At 54.0% G+C, this 27,315-nt stretch overlaps 10 protein-coding genes across 10 annotated transcripts; 6 read left to right on the forward strand and 4 right to left on the reverse strand.

Annotated features, from left to right (window-relative positions):
* The first annotated feature begins 50 nt into the window (after positions 1 to 50).
* On the forward strand, positions 51 to 2,005 carry SEPMUDRAFT_129834 (uncharacterized protein). The gene is made up of 2 exons (XM_016902312.1): positions 51 to 1,532; positions 1,590 to 2,005. The coding sequence occupies exons 1-2, from the start codon at positions 250 to 252 to the stop codon at positions 1,627 to 1,629; spliced, it is 1,323 nt and encodes a 440-aa protein (XP_016765115.1). The 5' UTR covers positions 51 to 249; the 3' UTR covers positions 1,630 to 2,005.
* SEPMUDRAFT_137726 (heme-dependent catalase) lies at positions 1,973 to 3,179 on the reverse strand (the record flags this gene model as incomplete). The annotated part of the gene is made up of 3 exons (XM_016902853.1): positions 1,973 to 2,017; positions 2,050 to 2,966; positions 3,083 to 3,179. The coding sequence occupies 3 exons, from the start codon at positions 3,177 to 3,179 to the stop codon at positions 1,973 to 1,975; spliced, it is 1,059 nt and encodes a 352-aa protein (XP_016765116.1).
* A 527-nt stretch (positions 3,180 to 3,706) lies between these two features.
* On the reverse strand, positions 3,707 to 5,412 carry SEPMUDRAFT_56941 (uncharacterized protein; the record flags this gene model as incomplete). The annotated part of the gene is made up of 3 exons (XM_016909417.1): positions 3,707 to 4,543; positions 4,757 to 5,166; positions 5,295 to 5,412. 3 exons carry the CDS (start codon positions 5,410 to 5,412, stop codon positions 3,707 to 3,709), a joined length of 1,365 nt encoding a protein of 454 aa, XP_016765117.1.
* Positions 5,413 to 6,040: 628 nt separating this feature from the next.
* Positions 6,041 to 7,528, forward strand: SEPMUDRAFT_146113 (transmembrane emp24 domain-containing protein 2 precursor). The gene is made up of 4 exons (XM_016903460.1): positions 6,041 to 6,280; positions 6,432 to 6,639; positions 6,702 to 6,889; positions 6,955 to 7,528. The coding sequence occupies exons 1-4, from the start codon at positions 6,086 to 6,088 to the stop codon at positions 6,970 to 6,972; spliced, it is 609 nt and encodes a 202-aa protein (XP_016765118.1). The 5' UTR covers positions 6,041 to 6,085; the 3' UTR covers positions 6,973 to 7,528.
* On the forward strand, positions 7,303 to 7,917 carry SEPMUDRAFT_104315 (uncharacterized protein; the record flags this gene model as incomplete). Its single annotated transcript, XM_016900536.1, has 1 exon — positions 7,303 to 7,917. The coding sequence occupies one exon, from the start codon at positions 7,303 to 7,305 to the stop codon at positions 7,915 to 7,917; it is 615 nt and encodes a 204-aa protein (XP_016765119.1).
* A 963-nt stretch (positions 7,918 to 8,880) lies between these two features.
* Positions 8,881 to 14,195, forward strand: SEPMUDRAFT_56946 (uncharacterized protein). The gene is made up of 2 exons (XM_016909418.1): positions 8,881 to 9,334; positions 9,399 to 14,195. The coding sequence occupies exon 2, from the start codon at positions 9,844 to 9,846 to the stop codon at positions 13,261 to 13,263; it is 3,420 nt and encodes a 1,139-aa protein (XP_016765120.1). The 5' UTR covers positions 8,881 to 9,334; positions 9,399 to 9,843; the 3' UTR covers positions 13,264 to 14,195.
* Positions 14,196 to 14,242: 47 nt separating this feature from the next.
* SEPMUDRAFT_146116 (glycerol-3-phosphate phosphatase) lies at positions 14,243 to 15,407 on the forward strand. The gene is made up of 3 exons (XM_016903461.1): positions 14,243 to 14,755; positions 14,833 to 15,118; positions 15,169 to 15,407. Exons 1-2 carry the CDS (start codon positions 14,309 to 14,311, stop codon positions 15,115 to 15,117), a joined length of 732 nt encoding a protein of 243 aa, XP_016765121.1. The 5' UTR covers positions 14,243 to 14,308; the 3' UTR covers position 15,118; positions 15,169 to 15,407.
* Positions 15,408 to 20,714: 5,307 nt separating this feature from the next.
* SEPMUDRAFT_35658 (uncharacterized protein) lies at positions 20,715 to 21,197 on the forward strand (the record flags this gene model as incomplete). The annotated part of the gene is made up of 1 exon (XM_016908616.1): positions 20,715 to 21,197. The coding sequence occupies one exon, from the start codon at positions 20,715 to 20,717 to the stop codon at positions 21,195 to 21,197; it is 483 nt and encodes a 160-aa protein (XP_016765122.1).
* A 254-nt stretch (positions 21,198 to 21,451) lies between these two features.
* On the reverse strand, positions 21,452 to 22,258 carry SEPMUDRAFT_122430 (putative methyltransferase). Its single transcript, XM_016901768.1, has one exon. It carries the CDS (start codon positions 22,153 to 22,155, stop codon positions 21,628 to 21,630), a length of 528 nt encoding a protein of 175 aa, XP_016765123.1. The 5' UTR covers positions 22,156 to 22,258; the 3' UTR covers positions 21,452 to 21,627.
* Positions 22,259 to 22,985: 727 nt separating this feature from the next.
* On the reverse strand, positions 22,986 to 27,139 carry SEPMUDRAFT_146120 (uncharacterized protein). Its single transcript, XM_016903462.1, has 2 exons — positions 23,808 to 27,139; positions 22,986 to 23,729 (listed from the first exon to the last, which is right to left on the reverse strand). The coding sequence occupies exons 1-2, from the start codon at positions 24,808 to 24,810 to the stop codon at positions 23,101 to 23,103; spliced, it is 1,632 nt and encodes a 543-aa protein (XP_016765124.1). The 5' UTR covers positions 24,811 to 27,139; the 3' UTR covers positions 22,986 to 23,100.
* Positions 27,140 to 27,315: the final 176 nt, after the last annotated feature.

The raw sequence follows: 27,315 nt of genomic DNA on the forward strand, positions 1-27,315 counted from the left end.
GCTTATACCGGCATTACTCCTGTTGCACGTGCACGCGCTGTCGAGCGGAACGACTGTGGAGGCAACATGATGGCGCGACAGCAACATTGACCCCCTTCCCTCAGCTCCCTCCGCCTCCACCGCCCACCGCCCACCGCCCTTCTCTCTCCTCCTCCCTCCTCCCTCCTCTCGCATCCACCGTCCGTCTCCTCCGTCTGCCGGCTTCCCTGCGCACCCAGGTACACATGTAGACGCGCACGTGGCACCGACATGTCGTGGGTCCTGAGGACGAACAGAGGCATCTTGCTGGCCACATTGGCTGCTAGCGCCCTCATATTGCTATACTGGAGCAGGCAGGCACACTCCCACTCACGCTCAATATCCATTCCATACGCCGACATCCCCTCCTCCGCTTCTTCCTCCTCATGGCGATTCGTGGCCGAGCGAGACCGCAACGACCACTCTCTCACGCTGGCCCAGTGCAACAGGGCCTTCCCCGACCTCTACCGCGAAATTGATCGTTCTCGCGCCTTTTGGGAGAACCGCTTGGGTCCGGGCGGGAAGCTCACTCAGGACAATTGGGGCTTGAAATGGAGCAACGATGGGGGCCTGCGGGCCATGATCTGGGAGGGCAAGCTGTACGTGATTGAATCGCGGGGACTCAATCACTTCTTGCACTGGAAAGAGAGATCGCATGCCACGCTGCATGCAATACAACGTGCCATCATTGGCGCGCGTGAGCCCGTTCCGAACATTGAGTTCAGCATCAAGATCAACGATAGGATCGATTTGACCGAGGAACACCCCAACACCACCGTGTGGAACTTCAACCGCGACATTACCGACAAGGCCATGGAGCAGGTCTGGCTCATACCCGACTTCAACTTTTGGGCATATCCTCGCGTGGCGGGTGCGTATGGAGATTACCAGCGCCAAGCTATCGACTTTTACGATGATTACAACAACAAGCTGCCCAAGCTGGTCTGGAGAGGCACCACCGAATTCAACCCTGAGATCCGGCAGAAGCTGATCGAGCAGAGTGAGGGCAAAGCTTGGTCCGATGTGCACAAAGTGGCAGAAGATGTGCACGACGAAGAGGCCACGAAATGGAGAATCTCCATGCCCGATCACTGCAAGTACAAGTTTGCCGTGCATACAGAGGGCACGTCGTGGTCGGGCCGACTGAAGTACTTGCTGAGCTGCCATTCGACCATCATCATTCATCCCCTGACCTTCACTACTCACTTATACCACTTGCTCGAAGCTTCTGGTCCCACGCAAAACTATGTGCGCTGCGAAAAAGATTGGTCCGATCTGCCACAGACCATGGACTCGCTGTTGACTGATAACGCCAAGGCTAAGCGTATCGCCGACAACGCTGCTGCCAAGTTTCGCGACCAATATTTCACGCCTGCAGCACAAACCTGCTACTTCCGTCATCTGTTCAAGGTCTGGTCAGAAATGACACCGACTCCAGATCCCTATTTGACTAAAGTCAACGCGGATGGTACCACGGAAAGGGTCTGGCGTGGTATGACCTATGAGGAATATGTGTAAGTTGCGAGTGACAAAAGTCACTTTTTCGGTATCAGGCTGACCAGTACTTTTAGTTTCCACGACGCGGGCTATAATGAGCACGAGTATGATTGAAGAAATCATGTTTGGGAGAACTGCCATGCGCTCGCCACCATTATTGGGGCAGAGACGCCAGGTTGCGATACTGTAGACGGACGCGACCATATTGAAGGGGTAAGAACCAGCTCCAGGGATTTGGCAACATCTGCCTTCTACATGAGCATTGCCATACCGAGACGTTCTGCCGACATAGGAGTTGGCACTCGTCCATAGAGATATGTCTTATGCCAGTACTTGGAACTGGAAAGATGTGAACACTATATATATGTTTATGTAGCTGCTCCGAGGGAAGAAGCCTCCTTCGAGCCTCGCCACCATACGCGCTCGAAGCGCAATCGATTAGATACTACTACTTGACCTAGGTATAATGCAGGGGCACGTCTCCGATTTCTCCCTCTTCCTCCTATTCCTCCTCCTCCGTCTGCCCCTTCACGCCGCCTGCCGTCTAATCCGACCCGAAATCAAATACAACGCCGCCCTCATCTCCAAGATCGGATCCTCACTCGGCTCAATCCCTTCCACTCGAGGAATCGGATCAAAAATCACATGTTGTTGCTCCCGGAGACTCTCCTCTTCCTCCTCGTACGTCTCCAACGTCAATATCCCCAAGGTAACCACGGTTCTCTCCTCGGGCCAGTGGATTGTTGCATCGTCTACGATGTCGTGGTCCATGTCGGCGATTTGAGCTTCTAGTTGAAACTTTATCGTCGAAGAAAGGGTTTTGGAAAGTCGGGTTTGGAGATCGGAGAAGAGGTATGAATCATTCTTTTTGGAGGGGGGAGGGAGTTTGTCTTCTTCTTCTTCTTCTTCTTCTTTCGATCGTGTGGAAGAAGATTCCTCCTCCTCCTTTTTCTCCTCAAGGGGAAAAATTCGATATCTTATATAAGTGACCACACTACTCTCATTCACCAGTTTAAAAGCATTCACCCCATAGAACCTTTCCATCGCCAAACTCTCCGGGGCAGGTTTCGGCGCGTGAACAAAAGCTGCCGCAGCGGGGTGCTCTTGCAGATATTCGGCCACGGTGTTATTTCCAATGGCTTCGAGCAGGTCGAGAAAGTCTTCTCCCGTGCGGCTGGGGAAATATGGGGTCGAGTGCGTGATGATGTCGGTGTGGTGGTGGCCGTCGGCGCTGAGGAGGAAGCGGATGGCGAGGCCGTGGGGAGTTGCCGAGGGGGAAGTGTCGGGGATGGTGGGCAGGCCGGTGGAGTTGGAGAAACGGGCGAGGATGGGGATGGGAGGGGAGGAGGAGGAGGAGGAGGAGGGCTTTTGGAAGTGGGGCGCTGTGGAGAGGGAAGATGCTTCGGCAGAGGGTGTGAATGTGCCTTTTATGAGGTGGCCTTTGGCGTGAGCTATATGTACCGTTGTCAGTAGTGTTACTTTTGTCTGTATGATACATTCTCTCTCTCTCTCTCTCTCTCTCTCTCTCTCTCTCTCTCTCTCTCTCTATAATGCCCCCCAAGTTTACCTGGACGATACGCATCTGGAGTACCAAAGGCTTTCCTGAGGGTGCTAACTAGTTTATGCGCCGTTTCGAGTGTCTGCGGATCAGTAGTCAAAGGCATGATTGGGAAGATGTCTGGCGAGCTACGACGATGCTTCACCTGCTCGTCCTCGCTCGGGTGAAGGCAATTTATACGTTTTGCTCTGGGAATCACCTGATGACCTAATTGCTGGCCATGGGCGTGTCAGCCCTGTGCATTGTGGCTTGAATTCATGTGATCAATCCATCGACGTGCTACCACGGTGTGCAATAGATTCAAGCTCATTCGTCGTCTAATGCTGCGATACTGTAGTCGGTAGCAGCCAATTTGCCTGAAAGGATCAGTCAAAATGTCGGGTCGCTAGATGCGAACTGCGTACAGCTACCCTGTTGTGGCGTTCCGACGTGCTTACCAACGGATGATAACGCAGCTGCGTTGGATATTCTTCCTTCTTGTCATCCCCAAGACGAAGATGCTTCTACCCACATGCAGTGATGCTAAGGGTGGTTGTCGAATAATCTGGGCAGCATGTGTTCCATAGGTGCTCCTCGGCTCCCCTTCGGTGCTTACCATTACTGCCAGCTTCATTTTTGCCTCCTCAAACACACTCACAAGGCTTTAAACTTCTCCCTGATATCGTCGGGATGCACCCTCCTGCCAGTCTTGTCGTGAAAGGCGCTCGCGATTCTCAACCAGCTTCTTCCACCATCCTTGCCAATCAACTGGCAGAGCAGCTGCAATTCTTCAAAGGTGAAGAACTCATCCTCCTGCAGCGTCCGCCACTCACGGATGCTGAACTTGACCGAGCTGCGTGTGCTACGGACGCTGCCGGGTACGCTCCCGGCTTTCGATGGTACTTTGATACTGGCGGGCTTCTTGTACTCTTCTTTCTTCGTGTCGGACTTGGCAATAGACGTGTCCTCCTTCTTATCACTCTGGCCCGTACTGGCCGCGTCTTGCTGTGACTCTTTTCGATTTGGCTCTTGCTTCTGAGATTCGTCCTTGGAGGCAGCGTCGCCACCAATCTCTTCCCAGCGCTTCTTACAGGCATCTTGTGGCTTGTGGATGGTCTTCGCAATAATCTTCCAGTTCGCGCCAGTAGCCATCAATTCTCTAAGCTGTTTGTCATGATCCTCGGTGAAGACAAACTTGTCCATCATCTGCTGACCGCCCTTTCCGCCCCTCTTCTCGCCTTTGCCACCGTCGTCTTTCTTCTCATCGGCTTTTGCATCAGCAGCCTTGTTCTCGGCTGTGTTGTCCGCGGCACCGCCATCTTGGTCTGCAGCCTGCAGTTGCTTCCAATGACTCTTCAGATGTTCCATGTCTCTCCCCATTTCTTCGGCGATCTCCCTCCACGGCTTGGACCGCTTACCAGTCGAGGTCTTCAGTTCCCTCAGCTTAGCGTCCTCTGCGGCCGTGAAAGAGCCATTGCTTTTTGATTCATGCTGGGTGCTTACCTCACCCTTAACGCTAGGGTTTGCACTCTTCTTGCTACCAGTTTCGCTTTGCTTGTCGTTCGCCTCACCCTTGACGCTAGGCTTTGCGCTCTTCTTGCTGCTATTCTCGCTTTTCTTGTCGTCTGACACACCCTTGACGCTAGATTTTGCACTCTTCTTGCTACCAATCTCGCTTTTCTTGTCTTCTGTACCACCCTTAACGCTAGGTTTTGCACTCTTCTTGCTGCTATTTTCGCTTTTCTTGTCGTCTTTCTCACCTTCCTTCATCTTCTCTACGCTTCGTCTGATGTCGTCAAATGTAATGATCTCCGAGCCTGTCATACTTCCGCTTCCACCGAAGACGCCCGAGCCTCTGTGTCTGACCATGACCAGTCGTCCTCGCGAGTCGCGCTTGATCTCGGCATCTCCGACAGCGGAAGCAGACAGCCCTGGAGTTGAGTTTTGGAGTTGCTGGCCGGTGTCAGAGTCAACGAGGTACATCTTCGGAAGTGCAATAGCACGAAATGGAAACAGTGTGAGGGACATCATGGAGTGGCGCAACTCAATCGCCGTGCGCACGTTGCTCGAGAGATGGCCGAGTGCAGATGGTTGAAGAAGTGACGGTATATGCCCTGCAGGCAGCGAGAAATTCTGACGTATTGCCATTGCAGGTGCGTTTGGCATTCGTCGACGGGAGGCAGATGCGTGCCTGCGTGCGAAATGAAATGAGGTAAATGCAAACTCACCTTGCGCTTGCCACCAGAGCCGGCAAGACTGCGAGGCAGGAGGACGTCAAGCATCGAGATATTTGGGAGATCTCCCGGCAGGTTGTCTGCGCGAGTCGCCGAGGCGGCGAGAGCGGTGGTAAGGCGGCCCATTGCTGTGTGCTTGAAGGAGAACTGCGGCGGAGGGGAGTAAAATGGCTTGTGTGATGGATGTTGTTGTTGCTGTTCTTGGTATTTTTACCCTCCTCGGGCTGGCTGACTGGTTACTTGCTTGCCATTGTTGACGGACATCTGTGAAGTGAAGTGAAGCCCAGCGCCATGGCAACTGACAACCGCTTTCAGATTGCGTCTACGTCTACATCTACATCCATCGACGTGCCCTTCCTTCACCCACTCACTTACTCAACTGACTCCCTCACACTCCCTCACTCCCTCCCTCCCTCACTCCCTCACTGACTAGCTTCATCTCGACTAGCAGTCTGCTCTGTATTGCCCAAGGGAGGTGGGAGCATCGACTGCCCCCGATTCACTTCTTGGATCTCGCACGTAAAATCCATGGCACGCGACAGCGCCCCAGTTGACACACAAAATGCGTTGGTATATGGCAAAGGAAGGTCAGGTATACGATATATCTTGGCTTCAAGCACACTATAAGTTTATACTTCTCGGTCGGCTAGCGGACATGGCACACCCCTGTCATCGTTTTGCCAAGTAGGGGTCTTAACCTTACCTTACCTTATACACCTGATGGACACGTTCCACCTCGTCAGCTTCTTTGCTTGTCAATTGCGCTCGACACACCACCACGCCCACTGCCACCACCACCATGGCCGTCCTCTTCAGCGTTGTAGTCGCGGTCCTGTCGCTCTGCAGCCTCAGCAGTGCGCACAACATCCTGCTGCGGGCTCACTCCCGAGAGTGCTTTCACGAGAACCTGCACAAGGACGATCGCATGACCGTCACCTTCCAGGTGGGCGACCGCGAGTTTGGAGGAAGTGGCAATTTGGACATCGATTTCTGGGTATGTCTCTAAGGTGTTGGAGAAGAGCTCCTCCTTTTGTCCCTAGGAGGAAAGAGGAGGGCAGAGAGACGTCGGGGAGTAGTGGGAAGGCATTGCAGGCGGGACAAGGATGACCACAATGACATGTGCTGACTCAGTGCTCCCACTACAGATACAAATGCCCAGCATCGGCTATCAGGTCCACAATCTCGCCGTCAGCGCAGGAGACCACACGTTTGAAGCGAAAGAGGATGGCCGGTACACCTATTGCTTCAGTAACGAGGCCTGGTCCGCGAATACGAAGGAGGTCAGCTTCAACGTGCACGGCGTCGTTTACGTGCCTGAGACTGAGGCACCCCAAGACCCGTTGGATAAGGAAGGTAAGTAGACTTTCTAAGATGTGCATTGTATGGTCAAGGAAAAAGGTGCTAACGAGATACAGTCCGCGCCATGTCTGAATTGATGGCATCAGTCAAGGACGAGCAAGGGTACATTGTCGTTCGGGAGCGCACACATCGAAACACTGCAGAGAGCACCAATGCCCGGGTCAAGTGGTGGAGCCTGTTCCAGATCGGCGTGCTCGTCAGCGAGGGTGTCTTCCAGGTCTGGTGGCTGAAGCGTTTCTTCGAAGTAAAGGACCCCAGTCGACCATCTTTTGGCCGGGGAGCGTTGGGCTAATCTGTTGGTGCGAACAGGTCAAGCATGTAGTATAAGAAGTAAACGACTAGCACGATACGGATGTTATGTCGATATGCAGCAAAACACACGAAAATGCCAGCCACGAGCGGTCACAGCGCCTTCATCATGCAATAGCAGTACCTGTCAGCAGACCTGTGCCAATCCGCAAGTGCGAAGTGCTCTGGTCGCAGATGTCCTCAAAAAGCCAAACGCGTGAACGTGATGCACAAAACCTGTGAGGTATGCTCGGAATTCGGAATGAAAGCACGCTAACGATTCAGCGTGCGCTGAACCACGGCGTAGTCTTCAAGTGAAGCAAGTGGAGCAGGCGAGAGAAGACATGCTCGCTGATTTCTGTTGGCAATATGATAAATGCGACTGTCGGTATGAGTAGCTCCGCCGTGGCGCTTCCGCGGCACTTGTTCCTCGATAGATTCGCGGCGTCCATCGATCGCTGGCCGTTGGAAGGGCTGGGAGGATTCTGCCGGGGTCATACAGTGGTCCAACTTCGCAGTAGCGACTTTCCAGGAACAGACGGTAACATTTTGCTTCCTTCAACGATTGACTGGCCGACCTGCGATATCAGACTACCTACCACCGTCCTCCGCCAGAAGAAGCAGCTCCGAAGCATTTCGCACAAGCAAGACTCGGATCGAGCATCGGATCCGCAAAGCTCGTTGGCCATGACAGCCACAGCAGCCGCCATTCCCCGCGAGGTGCGCGACGAGACGACGAACACAGAAGATACTTCTGCAGGTAAGCAACTTTTCAAAAAAGCAACAACGGGCATGATGAAAGGAGGTCGAGAGGTGGCTCTCGGAACGTCGCGCCTAGGTAGCCTCAGGAAGCGCAGCGTACAGACCCAGGGGCCTTCGAGACCGAGTAGTCGCTTGAGTATGTTTGTGGAGAGGCTCAATGTTGGAACTGGTAGTCAAGGACGCGAGCCTCAGCGTTGCTCTATGGATTTTTGGGAGACATGAATCGACCTGAGGGGGAGGAGACACCGAGAAAGCATTTGTCCGCTTTCAAGAGAGCCATGAATGTGGGCAAGGGAGACGAGGACCGCAAGCATATCTCAAAAAGGACCATCTCCACTCCGCTCACCAAGCACATCGGCGATAGCGAGTCAATCAGGTCCGCCATCGTTGGCACCTCTCCTCTGCGCCATTGAACAGCCCTTTTTCCATGAGTTTCTCTGAGCAGGCATCGATAGCCATGCGACTGAGGTCTCAAACTGCTTTTCGAAAATGATCTCATCCAGAGTCGCGCCGATTCGTGAGTATCGTCATATCGAAGGCTGTTGCTAGGTTTGAGACATCTGTTGAATCTCTTTTTCGCCGTGCAGGGAAGGCTAGGATTGCTCATATGGTGAAGCCGAGACACATCATGCACTCTTGAAGGAAGGTCAGCAGGGGAAGGCAATGCAGCGAAGCAGCGACGACAGCTCTGATGAGTGTGTATCTGTGCAATGAAAGGTTGTTCAGGTAATTTAGATAGTCGTCCACTACAGGTACACATATTGAAGCCAATGGCTGCACCAGCACATTCGGTAGGAGCGGCAAGACAGGGAGTTGGCGCTCGACATGGAAGTTGACGCCTGCTGTTGCTCCTGGTGGTGGTGTAGGTACCTGTACCCAAGAGATCGATATATGATGGGCAGATATGGGATGAGTAGGCATTGCAGGCGGATGGTTATCCTGATATGGATTCTGATGCGGAACATGTAGACAACTGATACGTGCAACAACAGGATCCGAGGGAGGAGCAGAGCAGTGCAAGTACATTATGTTGCTGATGAGAACATGGAGGATGAACAGTACATTTGTACCAGGTAGGTAGAACACGTAAGGTACCTGACGACGGTGCACGGGAAGTCGGCCCGCCCAAAAAAACAAGCACCATCACGCTTGTAGACTTTTACAGCTCCACTTCCTCGACCTTCTCAGCGTCGCACACCTGCGATATTGTTGCTCCGCGCTGTTCCTGTTTCCTTTCGTGCTGCGCTCGACCCGGATCAAGGCCCCAACGAAGAGAGTACTGCGTGGTTCTGTGTGGTGCTGGAGTTGCCGAGAAGTTATCTGAGCGGCGGCACTTCACACACTGCCATCCATATCTTCTTCTTCTTCTTGTTCTTGTTCTTCTTCCTCTTCCTCTTCTTCCTCCTCCTCCGCTGCCTCGCCGTCGACCGCCATCCCCCGCCGCCGTCGCCCGCGACCATCGAGGACCCGACGACCACCTCCGCTGCCCGCCAGGTCCCATTGCCGCAGTTGCGTGCACGAAGCCACCCAGGGTCGCCCCCGGCCTCAATCTTTTTCGCCAGTGCCAGGCCAGGCTTTGGTGCAGGACAAAGTTTAATCGTAGGTCAAGGCACCTTTCGTCCGTCGTACCTGCCTCTCGGTTCGTGCAGTTGCTCTCCATCATCGCGCGCTTGCCGTATTTGCTAATCGCCCGCATTCACCAGAACGTGCACTGCGCTTGCTTGCTTGCTCGCTCGCCAGCTCTCTACCATTACCTGACCACCACCACTACCACCCGACCACCGCCGTCCCTCCACTGCGACGCGAGACCCCCGGCGCACTCTGCCTGCACACCCTTGCTGGATATCGTGTGTGCATATCCATTCCGGCCATCGACACTTTTACAGACTTCCCCTCGTATTCGAGGCAAGACGCAGCGACCGCCCCTCCGGCTCAGGCCTGACATAGAGCAACGAGCGTGAAGCGAATAAACGGCGGAAGCGGCAGCCAGCTCTTCTCGCACGGCGAGGAGTCAGACAAACGCAGCGGCGGCTGCTGGTCAATCTTTGGAAACAGCCCAAGTGGGCAAACCCGAAAAAGGGCGCTGCGACAGCCACAAGGCAGAGCATCACGGTAGGTATCATACCAAGCTGTACTGAGCCACTCGCAATGGCTGTATCAAATCAGAGCCCAAGTGGCTTCTCATACGCCCAGGCCGCCAAAGGCCGGACGTCGACCGCGCCATCACAACCTCCTCCGACCAAGGCCAACTCCGCCAATGCTACGCCCACAGCCGGCACATTTTCAGAACTCGGACCCAACAGTAACTGGGCCGACGATGTGGAGGCTACCGCGGAGGACAAGACCGACCCGCACAAGGCTTCGCAGGAGCTGCCGAAGCCGACGCCTGTCAAGGACGAAGTAGCTGAGCGCGCCATCTCGGAGAACAAGCCCGGCCAAGGGATTGCCGTTGTGCCCAAAACGGACCTCGTGGCAACGCCCAGCACAGCTACTAACAGCGAAGACTCTGCTTCTGCACCCCAAACGAATGGATCGTCAGAAACCACATGGGAGACCAAGTCTGATCACTCAGCACACAACTTGGAACCCTCATGGATCGCGGCGCGAAAGGAGCGTCAAGACGGTGAGAAGGACAGCAAAGGGGGCGAGCGCCCAGTCAAGAAAGGCAAGAAGGGTGACAAGTCAGCAAAGGAGACGGAGACGCCCAAGCCAGAGCCAAAGCCAATCGTTTACACGGAGGCAGCGCCACCGCAAGTGAATCCCTGGGCAAAGCGCGCTGCACCACCTCCGGCCAGATCTGTCGCTGTGCCACAGGCGCCAAAAGCAATTGCCAAGGAGAACCAGCGTCCACAGGTAGAGACTAGGAACAAGGCGCACTCCATCGCCGGTGCCCAGCGTGAGACCGAGCTTGGTAATGGTACCAAGAAGCCGGAAGGTGCCGAAGGTACGCGTATCGAACACAAGAATCATGCTCGACATGGCTCAAAGGCGACGACAGAATCTATCCGCGCCGAATTGACGTCTGCTCCCGCCAAACTGCAGCGAGAGCACCAGAGTTTGCCGAACCTGGCCACAGCACCGCCACCTTCTGTCCGAGACGAGACATCGTGGCCTACGCCTGACAAAGCAGAGAAGACAGATGATAAGGAGCGCAAAGATGCTGCGGGCGAGAAAGGCAACGAGGTCAATGGAGACGCTCCAACTGAAGCGGGCGCCAAGCCACGCGAAAAGACGAAGTGGACTCAGATTCCAGTCACGCCAACTATTGTGTGGGCCACTGAAGAAATGAACAGACCGCGAGGCTTTGGTGGTGAGCGTGGCGGTCGCGGTGGTGCCACTACGCGTGGCAGGGGTGGTGCTCGTGGTGGACCAAACGGTGCCAAGGGCGATCGTGCTGGTCCCAAGAAGGACGGTTCTCTAGCTGAGGTCGAGCCTGTCAGTACCCACCCTCGCGGACGTTCCGATCTCGACCGTGAGTCCATGCCACCCCCAGCGAAGCCCGCCCGAAAGACCACCGCAAGTGGCTCACGCGCAGGAAGCCATGCAAGAGGCGCAAGTCAGGCCAAGATTACTGGTGACAATCCAACAAAGGACATGACACCTGCTCAACTCACTCACTCGCCGGTGCATACGGACAGCCGAAATGGCCAGGATGTGAAGATGTTCGAGCCTGGCTCACGCCCAGCAGCAAAGGACAGCGGCACTACTGACGTCCGCGAAAGCTTAGATGCGCCTCGTGAGACCCCTGTCCGCAAGGTGCCGTCTGACAGCAAAAAGGATCCACGCGGCTTTGAGAACTACAATGGCAAAGAGTGGACCGGGTCGGCGCGCGGTGGCAAGCGCACTGGTCGTGGTCGCGGTGGTGGTGGCTCTCGCGAGTTTCCCAATGGCCATCCAGCGGGTCAAACATTCGTCAGCGGCCACGGTGAAGGACCCGGCCCTTTCGCAGCGCCACATTCACCTTCGACGTATCAGTCGCCCCGTGGTAACAGCTTTGGATTCGCACAACCAGGCCGAGGAAGTTGGCGCGGCGCGTCTCGGTCACAATCCATTCCCATTGATCAAATCTATGGCAATCGATTCAACTATGGCCCACAGTCAGGACTTCCTCCGGTCCCACCATACTACCCTGGCATGTATGAATACAATGGCATGCCAATGACCGCCATGCCATACGCGCCGCTGGCGGACCAGCAGTATATCTTCGAGATGGTCAGCACACAGCTCGAATATTACTTTTCGATCGACAACCTGCTCAAGGACATGTTTCTGCGGAAGAACATGGATTCCCAGGGATTCGTGTTCCTTGATGTCATCATCAATTTCAACCGCATCAAGCAGCTCTCGGCTGACCCGAACGTGCTGAAAGCTGCCTGCCTCCGGTCAGAAACTATTGAGATCAAAACCGGCGAAGATGGGAGAGATCGTCTGCGGAGGCAAGAGGGTTGGGAGCAGTTTGTCATGCCCAAGGAACAGCGCGAGGCAGCAGCTCAGACTGATGGACCGGAAACATTATCGCGTCCCGAGCCGCCAGCAAGCGCGTACCCGCCGCCAATGGATGCATTTCGAACTCCCGCTGCAGTCGGCCCTTCTGGAACTCAGCGACGCTCCTACGATGTTACTCATGTTATGAATGGTGCTGTGCCAGGGTTTGCCCCATTCTCGCCTGCGCATGAGGCCTACGGAGATCTAGCCCGTGGAGAAGAGGATCGAGGACGTGCTGCAAAGTCACCCATCCGTGAAAATGGTCTCTCTCCGAGCCATCTGTCTCTGAATGGCATCGCTGATGCCAAGGACGGCGAAGCAGACGTGTTCCCAGATGAGCAGGCTGCCACACTTACCGTCATCCTGAAGCTTGGTCTGCAAAAACCACAGCATGCCGCTGCCCGCACCTTTTCTAACGGTTCCATTGACACCCGCAGCATCTTTGGTGAGCTTGATAAGGCAGGCGATGATAGCCCAAAACCAGTTGTCAATGGCGAGTCTGCCACGAATGGCGATCACGCCACGCCGGACATCTCGCGTCATGCCAGTCCCAGCCACAGTCGTTCGCCCGAAAAGGCTGCTAGCAATGAATTACCATTGCTCTGGATCAAGAACAGCGATCGGCCTCATGAAGCGCTTCCCCAAGACACAACGCTCGAACCATATATTCATCTCCGGCTGAAGGCTCTCAAGCAGCGCGATGAGGCTTCTACAGGCAACTGCCCATACGATCTCGACGTACTCTACCAATTTTGGTCGCATTTCTTGATTCGCAACTACAATCATCGCATGTATAGCGAATTCAAGTACTATGCCACCGATGATGTGCAGAAGAGGAACAACAGCACTGGCATGCAGAACCTCTTACAATTCTATGCCAAGGCACTGGCTAGCAGCACTCCAATCCGCGACCACATTGTCAGGGACTATGTCGAGCTGGTCAAAGTCGAACCAGCCATATCTCATGGACAAGGCTTCAAACAGCTCCGCCAAGCCTGGCGGAATGGTGCCCTGAATCTCAAGAACCGCAAAAAGTTGAACGACATTGTTGACGAGGAGCTGAGGTCTCGGCTCGAATCGTAGACACGGTTTCGTAACAGCTACCACTCTACTGCTGGCATACAGCCAGTCAGCCCATGCGTTCCATGGCTGCCCAACAATGTTTTCGAATGCTTCATGAACAACGGACGACGTCGTATGCTGCATGCGAGCATATGCTGAGCTCTGCTCGAAGGTTCTTTACTGTGTTGAGCGTATATCTGCATCTTCTGGCCCCTTCCACTGGTGATGTTTCTCAGTAACAGCTGACCGAACAAGCATGGCGTTCCAAGGCGCCTTTCCTTTCTGTCCAGTGGCAATAGGGCACACTACTTATTCAAAACAAAACAAAAGCATTACATATTTCCGACGAATCGATGCATAGACGCGCAAGGGATGGGCCGGCGTTTGGTTGGGGGTTCAGCTGAATTATCTTGTGCTGGTAGCTGATGGCCGTGCTGCGAGCCATGATGTAGATGCAATGGGCATGATTCCAATGCTTGCGTCTGGCTGTGACGAATGGTCATTGGATCACAAATACTCGAGCTTCGAGTTGCTCGTGCGGTCGGGGAGATCGATGCGAGAAGGACGGCGATTTGTGCACAATAGCAGTGCTCCCGCTATTTGGGGGCACTTACTCGGGGCCCAGCAGTGAGTGGCACGAGAGCATCTGCTCAAACGTCGTTCGCAAATGCGTCCTTTCTATACACGAGTCTGTCCTCGTCAATACCACATGCTTCGGCCAGTCTCAGCCGAAGGGCGCGTATGTATGTAGCATTTGATCATGTGCATACACGATATCGAGGCTCGATGACCTCGTTCTTAGCTTACCCTGGTATGCTGTATTTTTTGTGTAAACTTACTCATTTCCGATAGAGTCATGATGTTGGAGGAATCTCTGGCGGCATTTCCTGATCCAGTAGTCCGCTCTTCCGCCCAGGGAGGAACAACGTTTCTCCCGTCTGCTTGAATACAACCGCTTCCATTTTAAACTGTCGTCGTCTTCAAGCCGCCGTGTGTAGCAGCTACTTGGTTGGTTGTACACCACTGGACCATCGCAAACCCACCAAACCACATTATTGAAAGCAAGATGGGATCTGTACAAGATGAAGCAGACCGGGATTTCTCGGCTGCGGCCACGACTCACGATTTTCACGCGTTACTGTTCGACATGGACGGCACGATCATCGACTCGACAGACGCGATTGAGCGACATTGGAAGCAACTCGGCCACGAAATCGGAGTCTCGGGCGAGGAAATCTTGAAAACGTCACATGGAAGACGGAGTATCGATGTCTTGGCTTTGCTCGCTCCGGAACGTGCCAACTGGGAATATGTTTCCACGGCAGAAGGCCGCATTCCAGAATTGTACGGCGAGAGCGCGGTGGAGATTCCCGGTTCGAGACAGATTCTCGATGAGCTGGAAGATGCTGGAGTCCCGTGGGCGATTGTGACGAGTGGTACGAGGCCGCTGGTGGAAGGGTGGCTCAATGTGATGAAGTTGGCAAAACCGAGGTTTATGGTCACTGCGGAGGAGGTAAGAGGACGTTTCCCCGAAGAAGAAGAATGACGGTACCACCGAGGAGTTCGTTGTCTGACCACCAATGTGTTTAGGTGGCGAAAGGGAAGCCCCATCCTGAGTGCTACCGCAAGGGGGCACAATTGCTTGGCAAAGGGGAAGTCAATGGTGGAGAGATTCTTGTGCTGGAGGATGCGCCAGCTGGGGTCCGAGCTGGAAAGGCCGCTGGTTTTACCGTCGTTGCGCTGGCTACGACTCACACGGTGAGCAGCCTGAAGGAGGCAGGGGCGGACTTTATTGTGAGAGACATGAGGAGCGTGAAGTTCAAGGGGTACGACGGAACAGCCCGAATAGAGATCAGAGATGCGCTGGTGGTCTAAGGTTCGCAAAGCATGATGGTATGCAAGTTTGCAAGCTGATCATATCGGCAGGCTCATGGCGGGCCTGACTTTTGAAAGGTCATCACTATAGACAGCAAGAAATCTCTCGACATTCACGAAATATGATACTCCACAAGGAGACTCAGCTTTCGAGAGCCCAAGCCATCGATCGATTGTGTACAGATTTCAAATTCGTCCAACTTTGTTGCCTTCACGAAAACTGGCTTTGCTGATCGTGAGAGATGAATACACGCCGGGTATATCCGAGAATCTATACCTACCTATACCTACCTGACCTACCTGACATGTACCTTATCGAATGAGTAAGAAGCTACATGTATGTTGCAATGATGATTATATCATTGTCCACTCGGGCGATGCTAGGAAGTACATACAGGTAGTCCAGTGCAGATCTGTCGGGTTCAGGTACCCGAGAATGGCAGTGCGGGCGGGTGGGCGACACGAGATGCAGCATCCCGACATACCTCCACGAAAGAGAGAGAGAGACGGGAGAGACAGATCCTACCATCCTATGAGTTGTTGATCCGCCATCACGCACGTGCGCATGTGCATCATTCCTTTCCACTTCCAGCGCCTCCCAAAGTGGAAGCGACATGGTTATCGATGATTCGAGTTATTTTGCGAACCAGGAGCGAGTTCCGATGCAGTGTCCCTTCCATGAATGGGATTGTGCATTCCGACCATGTGAGCAGCATGCGTTTTCGCCATGTGTGTCATCGACGCCGACGCCAGAGCAGCGGGAATGGGACACGATGTTGCTATATTTCGCCGTCGCACAGCGCGCGACTCGAAAGAAAGGTGTTACAAGCCACACACACCACTCACACACCACTCACACACTCGCACACTCACACTCACACACTCACACACCCCTCTTTGGGAACGGAGCCGCTGCAAGGTACAGCAACAAGATGGGCGGCGGGAGGCGGCAGCTGGGGAAGGAAAGCTGCTCCGAGACTCTGCACTACTGTACAACCATTACCTTACTGTGCACTCATCACAATCTCATCATCATCATCATCATCATCATCATCACCATCATCATCACAATCATCATCAGTGTGGCTTCCACCGCTCAGCCATCCATCCCACACCGCCAGCGCCAGCACCAGCGGAAGAATGGTTTCGTGGTGCAGCGCTTTGAAATCCTTCGTCGATCGGAGCATCGCGCCATCAGTCTCATGTCCGCTGATGTTCGGCATGTCAGCAGGTTTCTGTCAGCAGAAAAAAAACAGGTTACAGTGCGCGCGCACCTTTCTGCTGCTGCTGCTGCTACTACTGCACCTTACTCACTGCAGGGCTGGGCTGACTGATGAGTGATGACTGGCAAAGCAGGAAAGGTACAGGTACCTACCTATCCACGCAGTAGCAGAATTGTGCGGCACACTCATCATCTACCACGACAGAGTTTGCCAGGACTCCTCTCCGCGACTTATTATTTTTTTTTCGTAGCGCATAATGGCAGGTAGGCCGGGAAGCGCATCGCCACTACTACTGTTAGTTCACTTCTGCGTGAAGATGCGTCGAGTGTCCCGTCTGGGCCGCCCTTCCAAGCATGCTCACAACTCATGATAACAAGCCACTGGGGGTCGGCGAAACGGAACTACTGTGACAGTACCTCCTAGAGCTAGGAGGTAGTGCCGACCCGCGAGTGGCATTGTTAGCTATGTACAGGCTCCAGACCACAGCAAGGTGGGCACTGGGCACTGGGCACTGAGCACTGAGCACTGGGCACTAGGCAAGCTACAGCACATGCCTGCCGGCGCAGCGTCTCGCCGAGCGACCCTGTGTGTTCATCAGCCTGCCCTGCTCACAGTGTGCTGTTGACCTGTTGTTACCTACTGTTAGACCGCGATCGTAGCGCGCGGGAGAGCGGCTGAGCTGTGCCCACTATTTTCTAGGGCCACTTCTACCTACTTTCGCCTGCACTGGACCGTGCACAGACAGTGCTGAAGTAAGGTATCTGAATTATTTATTTTATCAAAAGGTAACAAGCTGCTCGAGCTGGTCATACCTCCTACCTCCTACAAGCAAACAACAACCAGCGGGCCAGCGGGCTGCAACAGGTCTCGGAACGTGTCATGTCGGCGAGCATCAGAGTTCGACAAGCGCTTCGCCCAGACACGCAGAGGCTGAGGAGGAAAAACAAGCGACGAGGATGCGGTGTATTAATAAACCTGCAGCGCTCCTCCAACAGCCCAACAGTCCAACAGTCCAACACACACCCACACACGCGGAGAGAGAGAGAGAGAGAGGGTCACAGACACACCCACACACACACAGGTCATCCCAGGTGTACCAATCGCCTCGAGGCATTCAATGAACGTGGGTAACGCACAAGAGCCCGTGCGCCGTGCGGCACCAAGGGGCGCATCGCACCGCCGCGCCACGCGCCTTTTCTTTGTCAGGGATTGCCAGTAAAGACAGTACCTTGTTAGTGGGAGTTGGCCCGAGTGGGAGGATTATTTCAGGCACTGCACTGCACTGCACAGCACTGCACGGGACCGCACTGCACGGCACTGTGCTGTATACCGACCCTTCTGTGGTGTGGTGTGGTCCCGCAGGACGGGAGGGTTTTGTCGCGGTGGCAGGGATAGCGGGTCAGGTAGGTAGTAATTAGGTCCACGGGTACAGTACCTAGTGTTTAGTGAAGCCCGGTGGCAGTGGGAAGTGGGAAGTCGTCCCGTCGCAGTCGCAGTCGCAAGTCGTAAGTCGTGGTTCGTGGTGGTAGGCTGGTAGGCTGGTAGGCTGGTAGGCTGGTAGGTACATGTAGCTGGAGCCGGAGGCAGCCAAAGTAGCCCAGCTGTGCCACTGTGGTAGGTACAAGTACCTGTACATGAATGTAGGGTCTTGGATTAGGTCAGCCTCTCCGGCATGCGCTGGCTGTGAGCCTGTGAGCCTGTGAGCGGCCCTTCCTTCCATGAAGTAGGTAGTTCTAACCGCTTTCGAGCCTGGCGCTCTCTCGAGTCTCACTCATTCACTCACACTCAACTCACTCACTCACTTCTCTCTCTTTCACCCTCTCTCACTCACTCTCACACTCTCGCTTACTCTCTCTCCCTCTCTCTGTCTGCATCGATTAACCGCCGTCGCGCCTCTGAGCGCACCCTTCGTCCACCGGGACTCACCGCCGTCACACTCGCTCACTCGCTCTCCACCCCGGCATTCCCCTCGTTTCGCACGTGCAATCCTGCGCACCATATTGTACCGGGTGTCACTCGCTGTGTACTGGTACATGTACCTGGACCTGCTGAACATCAGCGGGCAGACACTGGGAGGCGCGACTGTATTGATCGTCTGGGCAAGGACCGGGCAACGCGCGCTGTGCGGCGGGACCAGCAGCGCACTTTCTACTACGAGAGAGCCCGCGAGGTGGTGGAAAGAGCGGAGGCTTCCATCGCGATAATCCTACCTACAGGTACCTCCTAGTACCACTGTACCAGGTCCCTCGCAAGGCCTGCGCTTGGGCGACATGTCGTTCGTGGCGCCCGCCGGCCCTCACGGATACCACTCTGGCAATGCTCATCACCATCAACATCAACATCATCAACATCAACAACATGAACTATTACAACAACAGCAGCAACAACCATCACAGCAACCACAACCACTTCTCCACTACGGCGCCAATGCGAGCCAGCCCATGCCGCCTCAGATGAGCTGCAATATTATACCCCGTCTGACCAAGGAGCAGCATGATATCCTGGAGTCCCATTTTCAGACACAAAGCAAGCCCAGCACCAATACGAAGAAAGGTTTCGCCGAGACACTCAATGTGTCGCTGGATAAGGTCAATGTAAGTGCGCTGATGTCCAGCACTGGCGTGCATCATTTTCAGGCTGAGAATTGTACAGAATTGGTTTCAGAACCGCCGCGCGAAATCAAAACAGGATGCAAAGAAGCAGGCGGGCGCCTTGAACCTGTATGCGCAACAGGTGCGAAATCCGCCCAGCGCCTTCAACTCCGACTCCGATACGTCCCCATCGTTCGTGCCGCCCGACTTCTACACGATGATGCCGCCTGCGCCAGACGATCAGGTTTCGAATACAATGCCCTTCACTCAACACGAACTGGGAGAGCAGACACAGACCAACTTACCATATGCTGGCAACCCAGTGCATAGCGAGGAGCACTTCACCAATGGGAATCTCATGCCGCCGCCGCACATGTCGCTGGATATGTTTGATAGTCCTCAGGAACTAAATCGCAGAACTCTCACGCAAGAAGTATTCGATGCTTTTACGCACAATGTTGGCATGTTGCAACAATCTGGTCATTTTGATGGCATCCCGCAAAACTTTGCAAGCAATGCAAATTTCGATGATCAAGCCTTTCCAGAAATGGACCACAACGACTTCAAGGACGACACATTCTTTTCCTTCCCGGCTCCTCTAGGCGCACCTTTGTCGAGCAACGACTCAAGCATACCCTCTTCCATTTCGGAGCAATCCGTATTTCCGTCCTCGTCTGCCATGCAGGAGCACGCGGTCTTGTCTACCACTACTTCCGACTGGGTGAATAGCCGCAGCTCTTCGGTCTCGAATTCGGATTCCGAGGATCCGTATCGGTCTCGAACAGCGTCCACGACGGATCAATGGGAGCCAGGTCAGTCCGTACCTATCGATCCCCATCAGCTACATCAGCAGTTCCAAGAGGCGCAGCGACAAGCACAGCAGCACTCAGCCCACAGCGAGCAGCTCTTGGCGTGGTCTTCGCAGGAGCCATTTGTCCGAAGGGATTCACAAACTGGCACCACCCTTTCGCAACATATGAGTTCATTCGCTATTCAGACACCTCAGCCACCACAGACTGGTCCTTTCAAATCGCCTCCTCCGCCACAGAGCAATGGAGGCACCATCGCTGCGAGGCGTCAGCGACCACGGCCTGCTGCGCTTGGCCTGGCTTCTTTGCGAAGTCAGTCGTACAGTGGGGCGGTGCAGCCAGCGTCACCCAGTCAACAGACACAGAACTTGGCGCCAGCACAGCAACTGCGACGGATCCGATCCTCTAATGTAATTAATGGAGTGGCGCAAGGCCGAGTAATGAAATCCACGCCGGGTTCTGCGCAAAGGTCTCCATTGAACTGGACCTTCAATGAGGCCATGCTCGTGAACCAAAGAAACGCGTCTGTATCTTCGGGCAGCCTCGCGCCACCGACGCCTCTGTCGCCCAGCGCTCGACAAGACCAACCCCGACCGCATTTCCCACCCTGGCAGTCATCCAGCAAATTCAGTCGACAAGCCAGCATCAGCGAACTCGATGCCGAGCACAACGTCGCCCACTCGGCCACTGCACTCGGAGGTACGGAAAACTTTACATCACCTCCACAGACGCCGATGTATCATCACCATCAGCAGCAGCAGCAGGTGGGGCAGCAAGCGGGGCACCGCATAGGCAGCACGGTCATTACCGAAAATACACCTCCGCAGTCCGCGCCAGCGGTGCAGACGACATTCCCTGCACACGCCTTCATGCCGCCACCACCCCAGCCATTGCCACTCCATTCGCAAGCACCGCCTGTGCAGTTCCAGCAACCTCAGCCGGCACTTCGGTCGGCCCACTTCCTCGACGTGTCCATGCCCGAGCAGCAATTTCAGATGGCCACGTCGTCGTACGCTCCAGCGGCGCAATTCGCCGTGTCGCCCCCTGAGTCTGCGCCGCAGCTATCGGGGTCATTTGCGAACGGCGTGCCTATCGTTAATGCGCAGGGTCAATTGACTTTGGCGTATCCGCCGCAACTGCAACAGCTGCAATTCGTGCCGCAATCGCCAGGTCAACCCTTGCAACCATCCCCGCAATATAGCTTTGTGAATAATGCAAGTGCATCATCCTTGCATGTCACTTCGCAGCTGCCAAAGCAACATCGACCGTCGGCCGAGCTCTTTGTGCACGAGTACAGTCCCCCTTCGGACGTAAAAAGAGCTGCGACTCCGCGCAAATCTACCAGCGATGGCCCCCCGAAAAACTACACATTCAATAACCACACATCGGAAAATTTTAAGAGCAAGGTGAAGAAGGCTGGTACAGCATCAAGCAGCCCCGCAAGTGTCGGCCCATGAGCGCCAGTCTCCAGATTGTTGGTTAATGCTTAGAAAGTGACGATGTGATGAATTTGTGCGCATAGAGCGCATGTTGTAAAACGACACCCCCACACCCACACCCACACCCACAAACACATAATGCCGTCGAACATCTGCGAGCGATCTAGTAGACGTATTTGACGAGATCCGAGTCGGAAAATCAATCCCTCATGTAATTTATAGCATGGAATGCAGGCATGACGAGGGGATGGTTTGCGTGGAGAGAGTCGGAAAGAGAGAGAGAGAGAGAGAGAGAGAGAGAGAGAGAGACTACGAATCTTAATGTCCATAATATGTGAAAGAGGAACGGAATGGGAAGGAAGGGAAAGGAAGGGAAGGGAAGGGAAAGGATATCTGTTCCGCCAATTGTGATTGGGCCCTATATTCTTTTTATATTGTCTCACCAGAACTATGTCCAGAGAGGATGCTCCAGTCTTCGAAATACTGCCACGTACTTTTTGCCATTGTTGCGCTCGACTTTTTTGCCTTCTTCCGTCTCTACACGCATAATGGCGACGCATTCGTCTCCCTCGACCTCGTCGTCGTCGACACGCTCAAAACTGGGATGGCCCTGCAAATGCTCCACCATCCAGCAGTGCAAATCCTCGACATCCGTAATGGTGTAGACTTTGCCCCCCGGTTTCATGACAAAGGCGTACTCGGAATTCAGCGTCGCGCTCACAATGCGCGCTTTGTGCTTGCGCTGCTTGAAATGCGGATCGGGAAAGCACAGGAAAATCTTGTCGAGCTGCTGTTGGCGGAAAAAATTGGGGAGGAATTTCATCGTGTTGGCGCGTACGCAGGAGACGTTTTGATAGTCTGCTTTTCCTGCTCCTTCGCTTCCGCCTTCTTCACTCGCAACAGCAGCGGCATGTTGTGCGCGCAGGGCGCGCGCTTTGTCTTGCACGAATTCGGTCACGGAGGTGCGAATTTCCATGCCGAGGATGAGTTGGTCGGGAAATTTGCGTGCGAGGGCGAAACTGAGGCCGCCGAAGCCGCAGCCAATGTCTGCGATGGTGACTTGTTTGGATAGTAATCTTCTTTTTGTCGTTGGATGAGGAGTCGGTGGCTCTACTGCTGCTGCTGCTGCTGCGGTGCTGTTGTTGGTTTCATCTTCAATGATGAATTGGGGGTAATGCTGGCTCCAGTCCATGGCGTCTGGTGATTCTGGGCTGTGTTTTTTGGGGATAGTGGAGAAATTCAATTCATCAGTGTCCCGACCCTCTCACAAAATGGATCGTCTCAAATACAGTGGTAGATTTTATGAAGAACACGCACTATGTCAAGTCATGATCCGAAAATGGATTGGCATGTGCTCGTTGGCGGTAGTATTTCTTCTGAGGCAATTCTCCTTCTGCCTTTTCTTCGCGCTTCTGACGTTTCTTGGCTGGGCCTGCCATGTTGTTGGATGTTTTGATTGATGGTCGCCGGGAGCCTTCTGAAATGAAGGAGGTAGTTTGTAAGGAGAAGTGTGGAATCGGAGAGGAAGGAGGAGGTAGGAGGTAGTAGGAGGCAAGTGCAAAAGTGAGGTCGCACGCTAGTTCAGGTACTTTTCTAGTGGCGCCAAGTCTGCCTGCCCTGCCTCCTGCTGCACCCACCCAACTCCTCGCTGTCTTCAACTCTTGTAGGATACTTATTATAACAAAGATATGTCGCTTTGTATAAAATTATTAGTAACGCTATTCGATAGTACGGCAGTATACTAATAAGCTAGATAGACTATATAGTAACGGACGAGTGAATAGCGACAGAGTACAAGGTACTGTACTATATCGAGGAATTTATATAAATATATAATAGAATAATCAAACTACCTGGTATCAATACAGAATAGTAGCTTAGCGATTACAATTGAAGAGCAGCAACTTCTACTCTTCCGCAGTCAAAGACAATCATCACAATACCATTGTTTCTCTTTTGGCGCTTCGTCGATGCCGACGCACTTGAAGTGGAACCACTCGCGCTCGCATTGCTCGCCGTCACATGCGATCATGGGGCCACCGGATTCGGAAGTGTTGCAATAGCAGTACTTTGCAGCCTCCTCTTGCTCCACCACTTCATCAGTCTCGTCGTCGTCGTCGTTCGCCGCTGCAGCCACTGTCGTCGTCTCGGTTTCAAATGGTATTCGCACATTGTCCTCAGATTGCTTCTGCTGCTTCGCCACTCGAGCATGCGCATCCACCTGCTCTTCCTCTGAGGAGTCCTGATGTTTTCTCTTCAGAGACTCGGGATGGTCATTTTCATGGCATGAAACGACTTCTTCATTCTCATCGACATCAACGTCTTCACGCTCATCACCATCAACGTCTTTACTCTCATCACCATCGACATCTTCTTCGTATGCAATGGTATTATGCTCGGGATCGGCGAGGCCATTGACAAGCCGTCGAACACCTTGATTATCGCCTTCCTCAGACTCCATCAGCTCGGGATCAACCCAGCCCTCGGTGTAAGATCCTCCGAAATCGATAATGAACAGATCCCCATTCTTATCAACCATAAAGTTGTCCCCTAAAAAAAGAAGTTCAATGAGTGTCAGCCAGTGCCCAGTGTTGGCGAGTACGTCCTCGACCACACCGTGCTTCATACCTTTCGCATCACCCCATACGATATGATGCTGGTGGAGAACATCAACCATTCTAGCAGATTCCTCGGCCCACTTGCGTCTCTTCTCGGCAGGAACACTGGAGTCAAGCATCGTCGTCAAGGGCGTCGGTTCGCAAATGGCGTCCAACAGAAAGCCCATCATCCTCGTCGCAGTGTCGTCACCATCAAAGTGTACCAACCCTCGTAACAGAGGCACACGAAGCTCGTGTTCGAGGCCCTCCTGCTCGATTTTCTTCATCACTTGGATTTCCCGTTTCGTGGGACCTGGTTCGGCATTGTTGACGGCTTTCAGAAAGTACTCCTTTCCACGGAATTCGACGAGAGTGGGTCGGATCGGCTGGTCTGCAGGTCCTTCATCTTCGGCGAGAACCGTGATGTCGGAAGCAGCAAAGCGAGGCACATTCAGCTTTTGAATGTACTTGGGGAGATTAATGGTCGGAACAAGTTGATCGATCCGCTTGTTCAGGGACGGTGAAGGTTCGTCTTCCAAGGCAGAAAGCTTGCCACAAGAAATTGTGAGATGGTAGAAACGTGTTGGGCAGAAATACCAGTCCTGTACTGTGCGCTTTTCCGTATTCTGCCGCGATGATGTCGAGGAAATGATTGGCTTCAGAATCCAACGTTGTAGTGCCTGGGATGGGCCAGCGTCGTGTTGATCACCAGCATCAGTGGCATTGCTACGATGTGACGGACTTCTGACATCGACCCCGCTGTCCTCGTCGTCCGAAGAGTCTGCTTCATCCTCTTGCACGAAGAGGGGAGCAGTCTGATGTGTGGCCACTTCGCCAGAGGCCTCTGCTTGGACTTGATACAGCAAATTCTGATACTCTCGTCTAATCTGTTTCCCAGCCTTGGATCGATCCTGGAGTTCCTTCACATCAACAGTCACATGCAAACGCTCTCCGTTGACCAGGGCAGTAAGAGCACAACCGCCATCGTTATCGTAGGAGTAGTTCAGCACCCAGTGCTTCGGTAGTGGAACCATTGCAACCAAATACAATTAACTGAATGAACATTGGGGGGCTTCGGCCACGCGCGATCTATTATCACTTTTCAATGTTGCGCCGCACCGTCACTACGGCTACGGGTTGTCTAGTCAGGAACGCTTGCATCTCTGCATCTTGGAGCGATCGTTGCATCATGAAGAGCCGAGAATGGAGAAGTGTAGGGCGGGTAGAGCGGCCGGGAAGAGATCTGACCAGTGCTGGAGAAATCGTGCGTCGCGGCAGACGGAAAAGATCGACGCTTATACTTTAATGAGCTAGACGCGGCGCGAGCAAGAGATGGCGTCTCGTGTGTCATTCGCGTACCGCGTAGAGTGGCAATTTGCTTCAGCATCTTCAGTGGCCCTTACAAAACGTGATTTTTCTACACCTCCGTCGCTCAGCCGACATTATGGAGCGCCACAGCGACTCAGAACCTTCTCGCAACGCTTGGGAAAGCGGGCTTATGCACTTTGGTGGATCTCTTCGCATCCTCCTCTGCAGAAGAGCGAGCAACATATAAGCCAGAGATGTGATATCCTGTACCCATCTCGGAAGCTCTTCATGGGACTGCGCGTCGATGTTGAGGGGCAGACATATATTGCATATGCGTTGAACGGGACCTCGCCCGAGATGCGTCGCTCAGTGGGTATCTTTCATTCTTTCACTTTTCAACGGCTTACCCACAACCGCAACTTGTAAGCATTACGGTCTGGTTCGACGCCGCCCGCAGAAAGATGGTACATTATGGCGTGACGATTCTCACTGCACTTGTGTTGATGCATGCAGTATGAAGGACACGCTCATGATCCTGACCGCAGTTCAAGCTTTCTGCGTTTGTAGATCTTCGGACTGTGAGAACATTTCATCCCGCAGTTGTCATCGGTTCGTGTCGTGAATTGCCGTGCCTGTGTGCAATACTTCGATGTAGCATAATGTCTTCTGCTCATTCAATTCAGAGACCGACTTAGCTTGGGCATGCATGCTCCTTTCTGCATGCACACAAAGTAGCAAGGTAAGACGGGGCTACTCCATACCTGGCATCAAGCTGACACGATCAAGAATCATGCCCCTCGAGCCAATCCACTCCCGTAACGCCTCCCATTCTTCGCCTTCTTCTTCTCCACGCTTATCTATGTCCTTGAAACCCCAAGCACCAGCGAGCTGATCGATAGCAGCTCGCTCTTCCTCTCGCACCCACCTCTCCCAAAGAGGTACGCCGCTCGCCCACGTGACACGATCCATCTGATCGTTGGAGGTCGTCACTGCCACGTACCCAGTCATGGCCACCGCCCCAACGTAAGTCATGATGCCCGCGAAAGCGATGCCAGTCGCCGTCCCTGTATCCATCGTCTGTTGCAGATGCGAGAACGATTGTGACAGGGTATAAGCTCCGAGGGGGGCTACAGCAAGTCCTGCGATAGGAAACGCGGCCTGCTTGAAAGTCTTTGCCTTCTTGAAGGCCGGCGTACAATACGACGTGGAGATGATATCAATTGCGAGAGGGAGTTGATGTACCTCGATTGCAGCTGCCAGGGCTTCTTGGGCCGTTTCAGAAGGCACCGCAGACTTGATCTGCTCTGGAGAGGCAGCACTATATGTCACCTTATCGCCCGTGAGCTTCGGTGCTGGCTTTCTCGCATAGAGGTCAAATACGTCGGGGAACGACGAAGGCTCGTGTAGCAGACTCTGCAGCTGTACGTACGATTTCAAGACGTTAGGTGTGATGAATACATCCGGATGACGCATAATCTCCTCGGCCTTCTCACTGACTGCACGCAGGATGCTTGCTTTGCTGATGACAGCGGGATGGGACGTGGCATTGACAATGCCCAGCAATGCCGACGTCGCGCTTTCCTTGTGCTCTTTGGCCTTTGCTCGCAGGTTGCCTTCGGCGCCACGCTCCTCCAGTATCAGCTTCGCGACATACTCCAGTTGTTCCAGCACATACAGAACGCGCTCTTCGGCTGGGATTGGGACCGAGCCTGGCTCCGGTCGAAGCACTGAAGTAGAAAGCGCCTGCACGCGCTCATGCAGCTTGTTCAGAGCAGGGCCGGAGTATGGCTGGGGCGGCAGCTTTTTGGTCGCCGATGCCGACGTTGCGACTCGGCGGCGCAGTTGAGGAAGGTGAACGGGCTGCGAAATTGCTCGTAGAAGCGTGGGGCGGAAGTGGTGGTGATGAAGTCGGCGGTGATGGTAGTGGTGGTGGCGGACGAGACCTGAGGAGTGCCATTGCTGCACTTCTGCTGGAGTAGCAGCTGCTACTATGGTCCGCCGCGAGAGTGTCGGACAGCGCAGGGCGGACACACAGTCCAGGGAGACTGCTGTGGCTCTGAGTGACTCCATGTCGAGTTCTCGCAGCCATTCTACAGAGCAAGCACATAATGCTGCGTCGTTGGTTGCCATGTCGGGTCGGATCGAATCAGAGCTCGGGCCTTCGGCGCCAAGAATGGCGGCCTTCCCCTCTACCTATATAACATATCTACCACGTACTGCTCGAACTGCAA

The sequence above is a fragment of the Sphaerulina musiva genome (genome assembly GCF_000320565.1).
Source record: "Sphaerulina musiva SO2202 unplaced genomic scaffold SEPMUscaffold_1, whole genome shotgun sequence".
NCBI lineage: Eukaryota > Fungi > Ascomycota > Dothideomycetes > Mycosphaerellales > Mycosphaerellaceae > Sphaerulina > Sphaerulina musiva.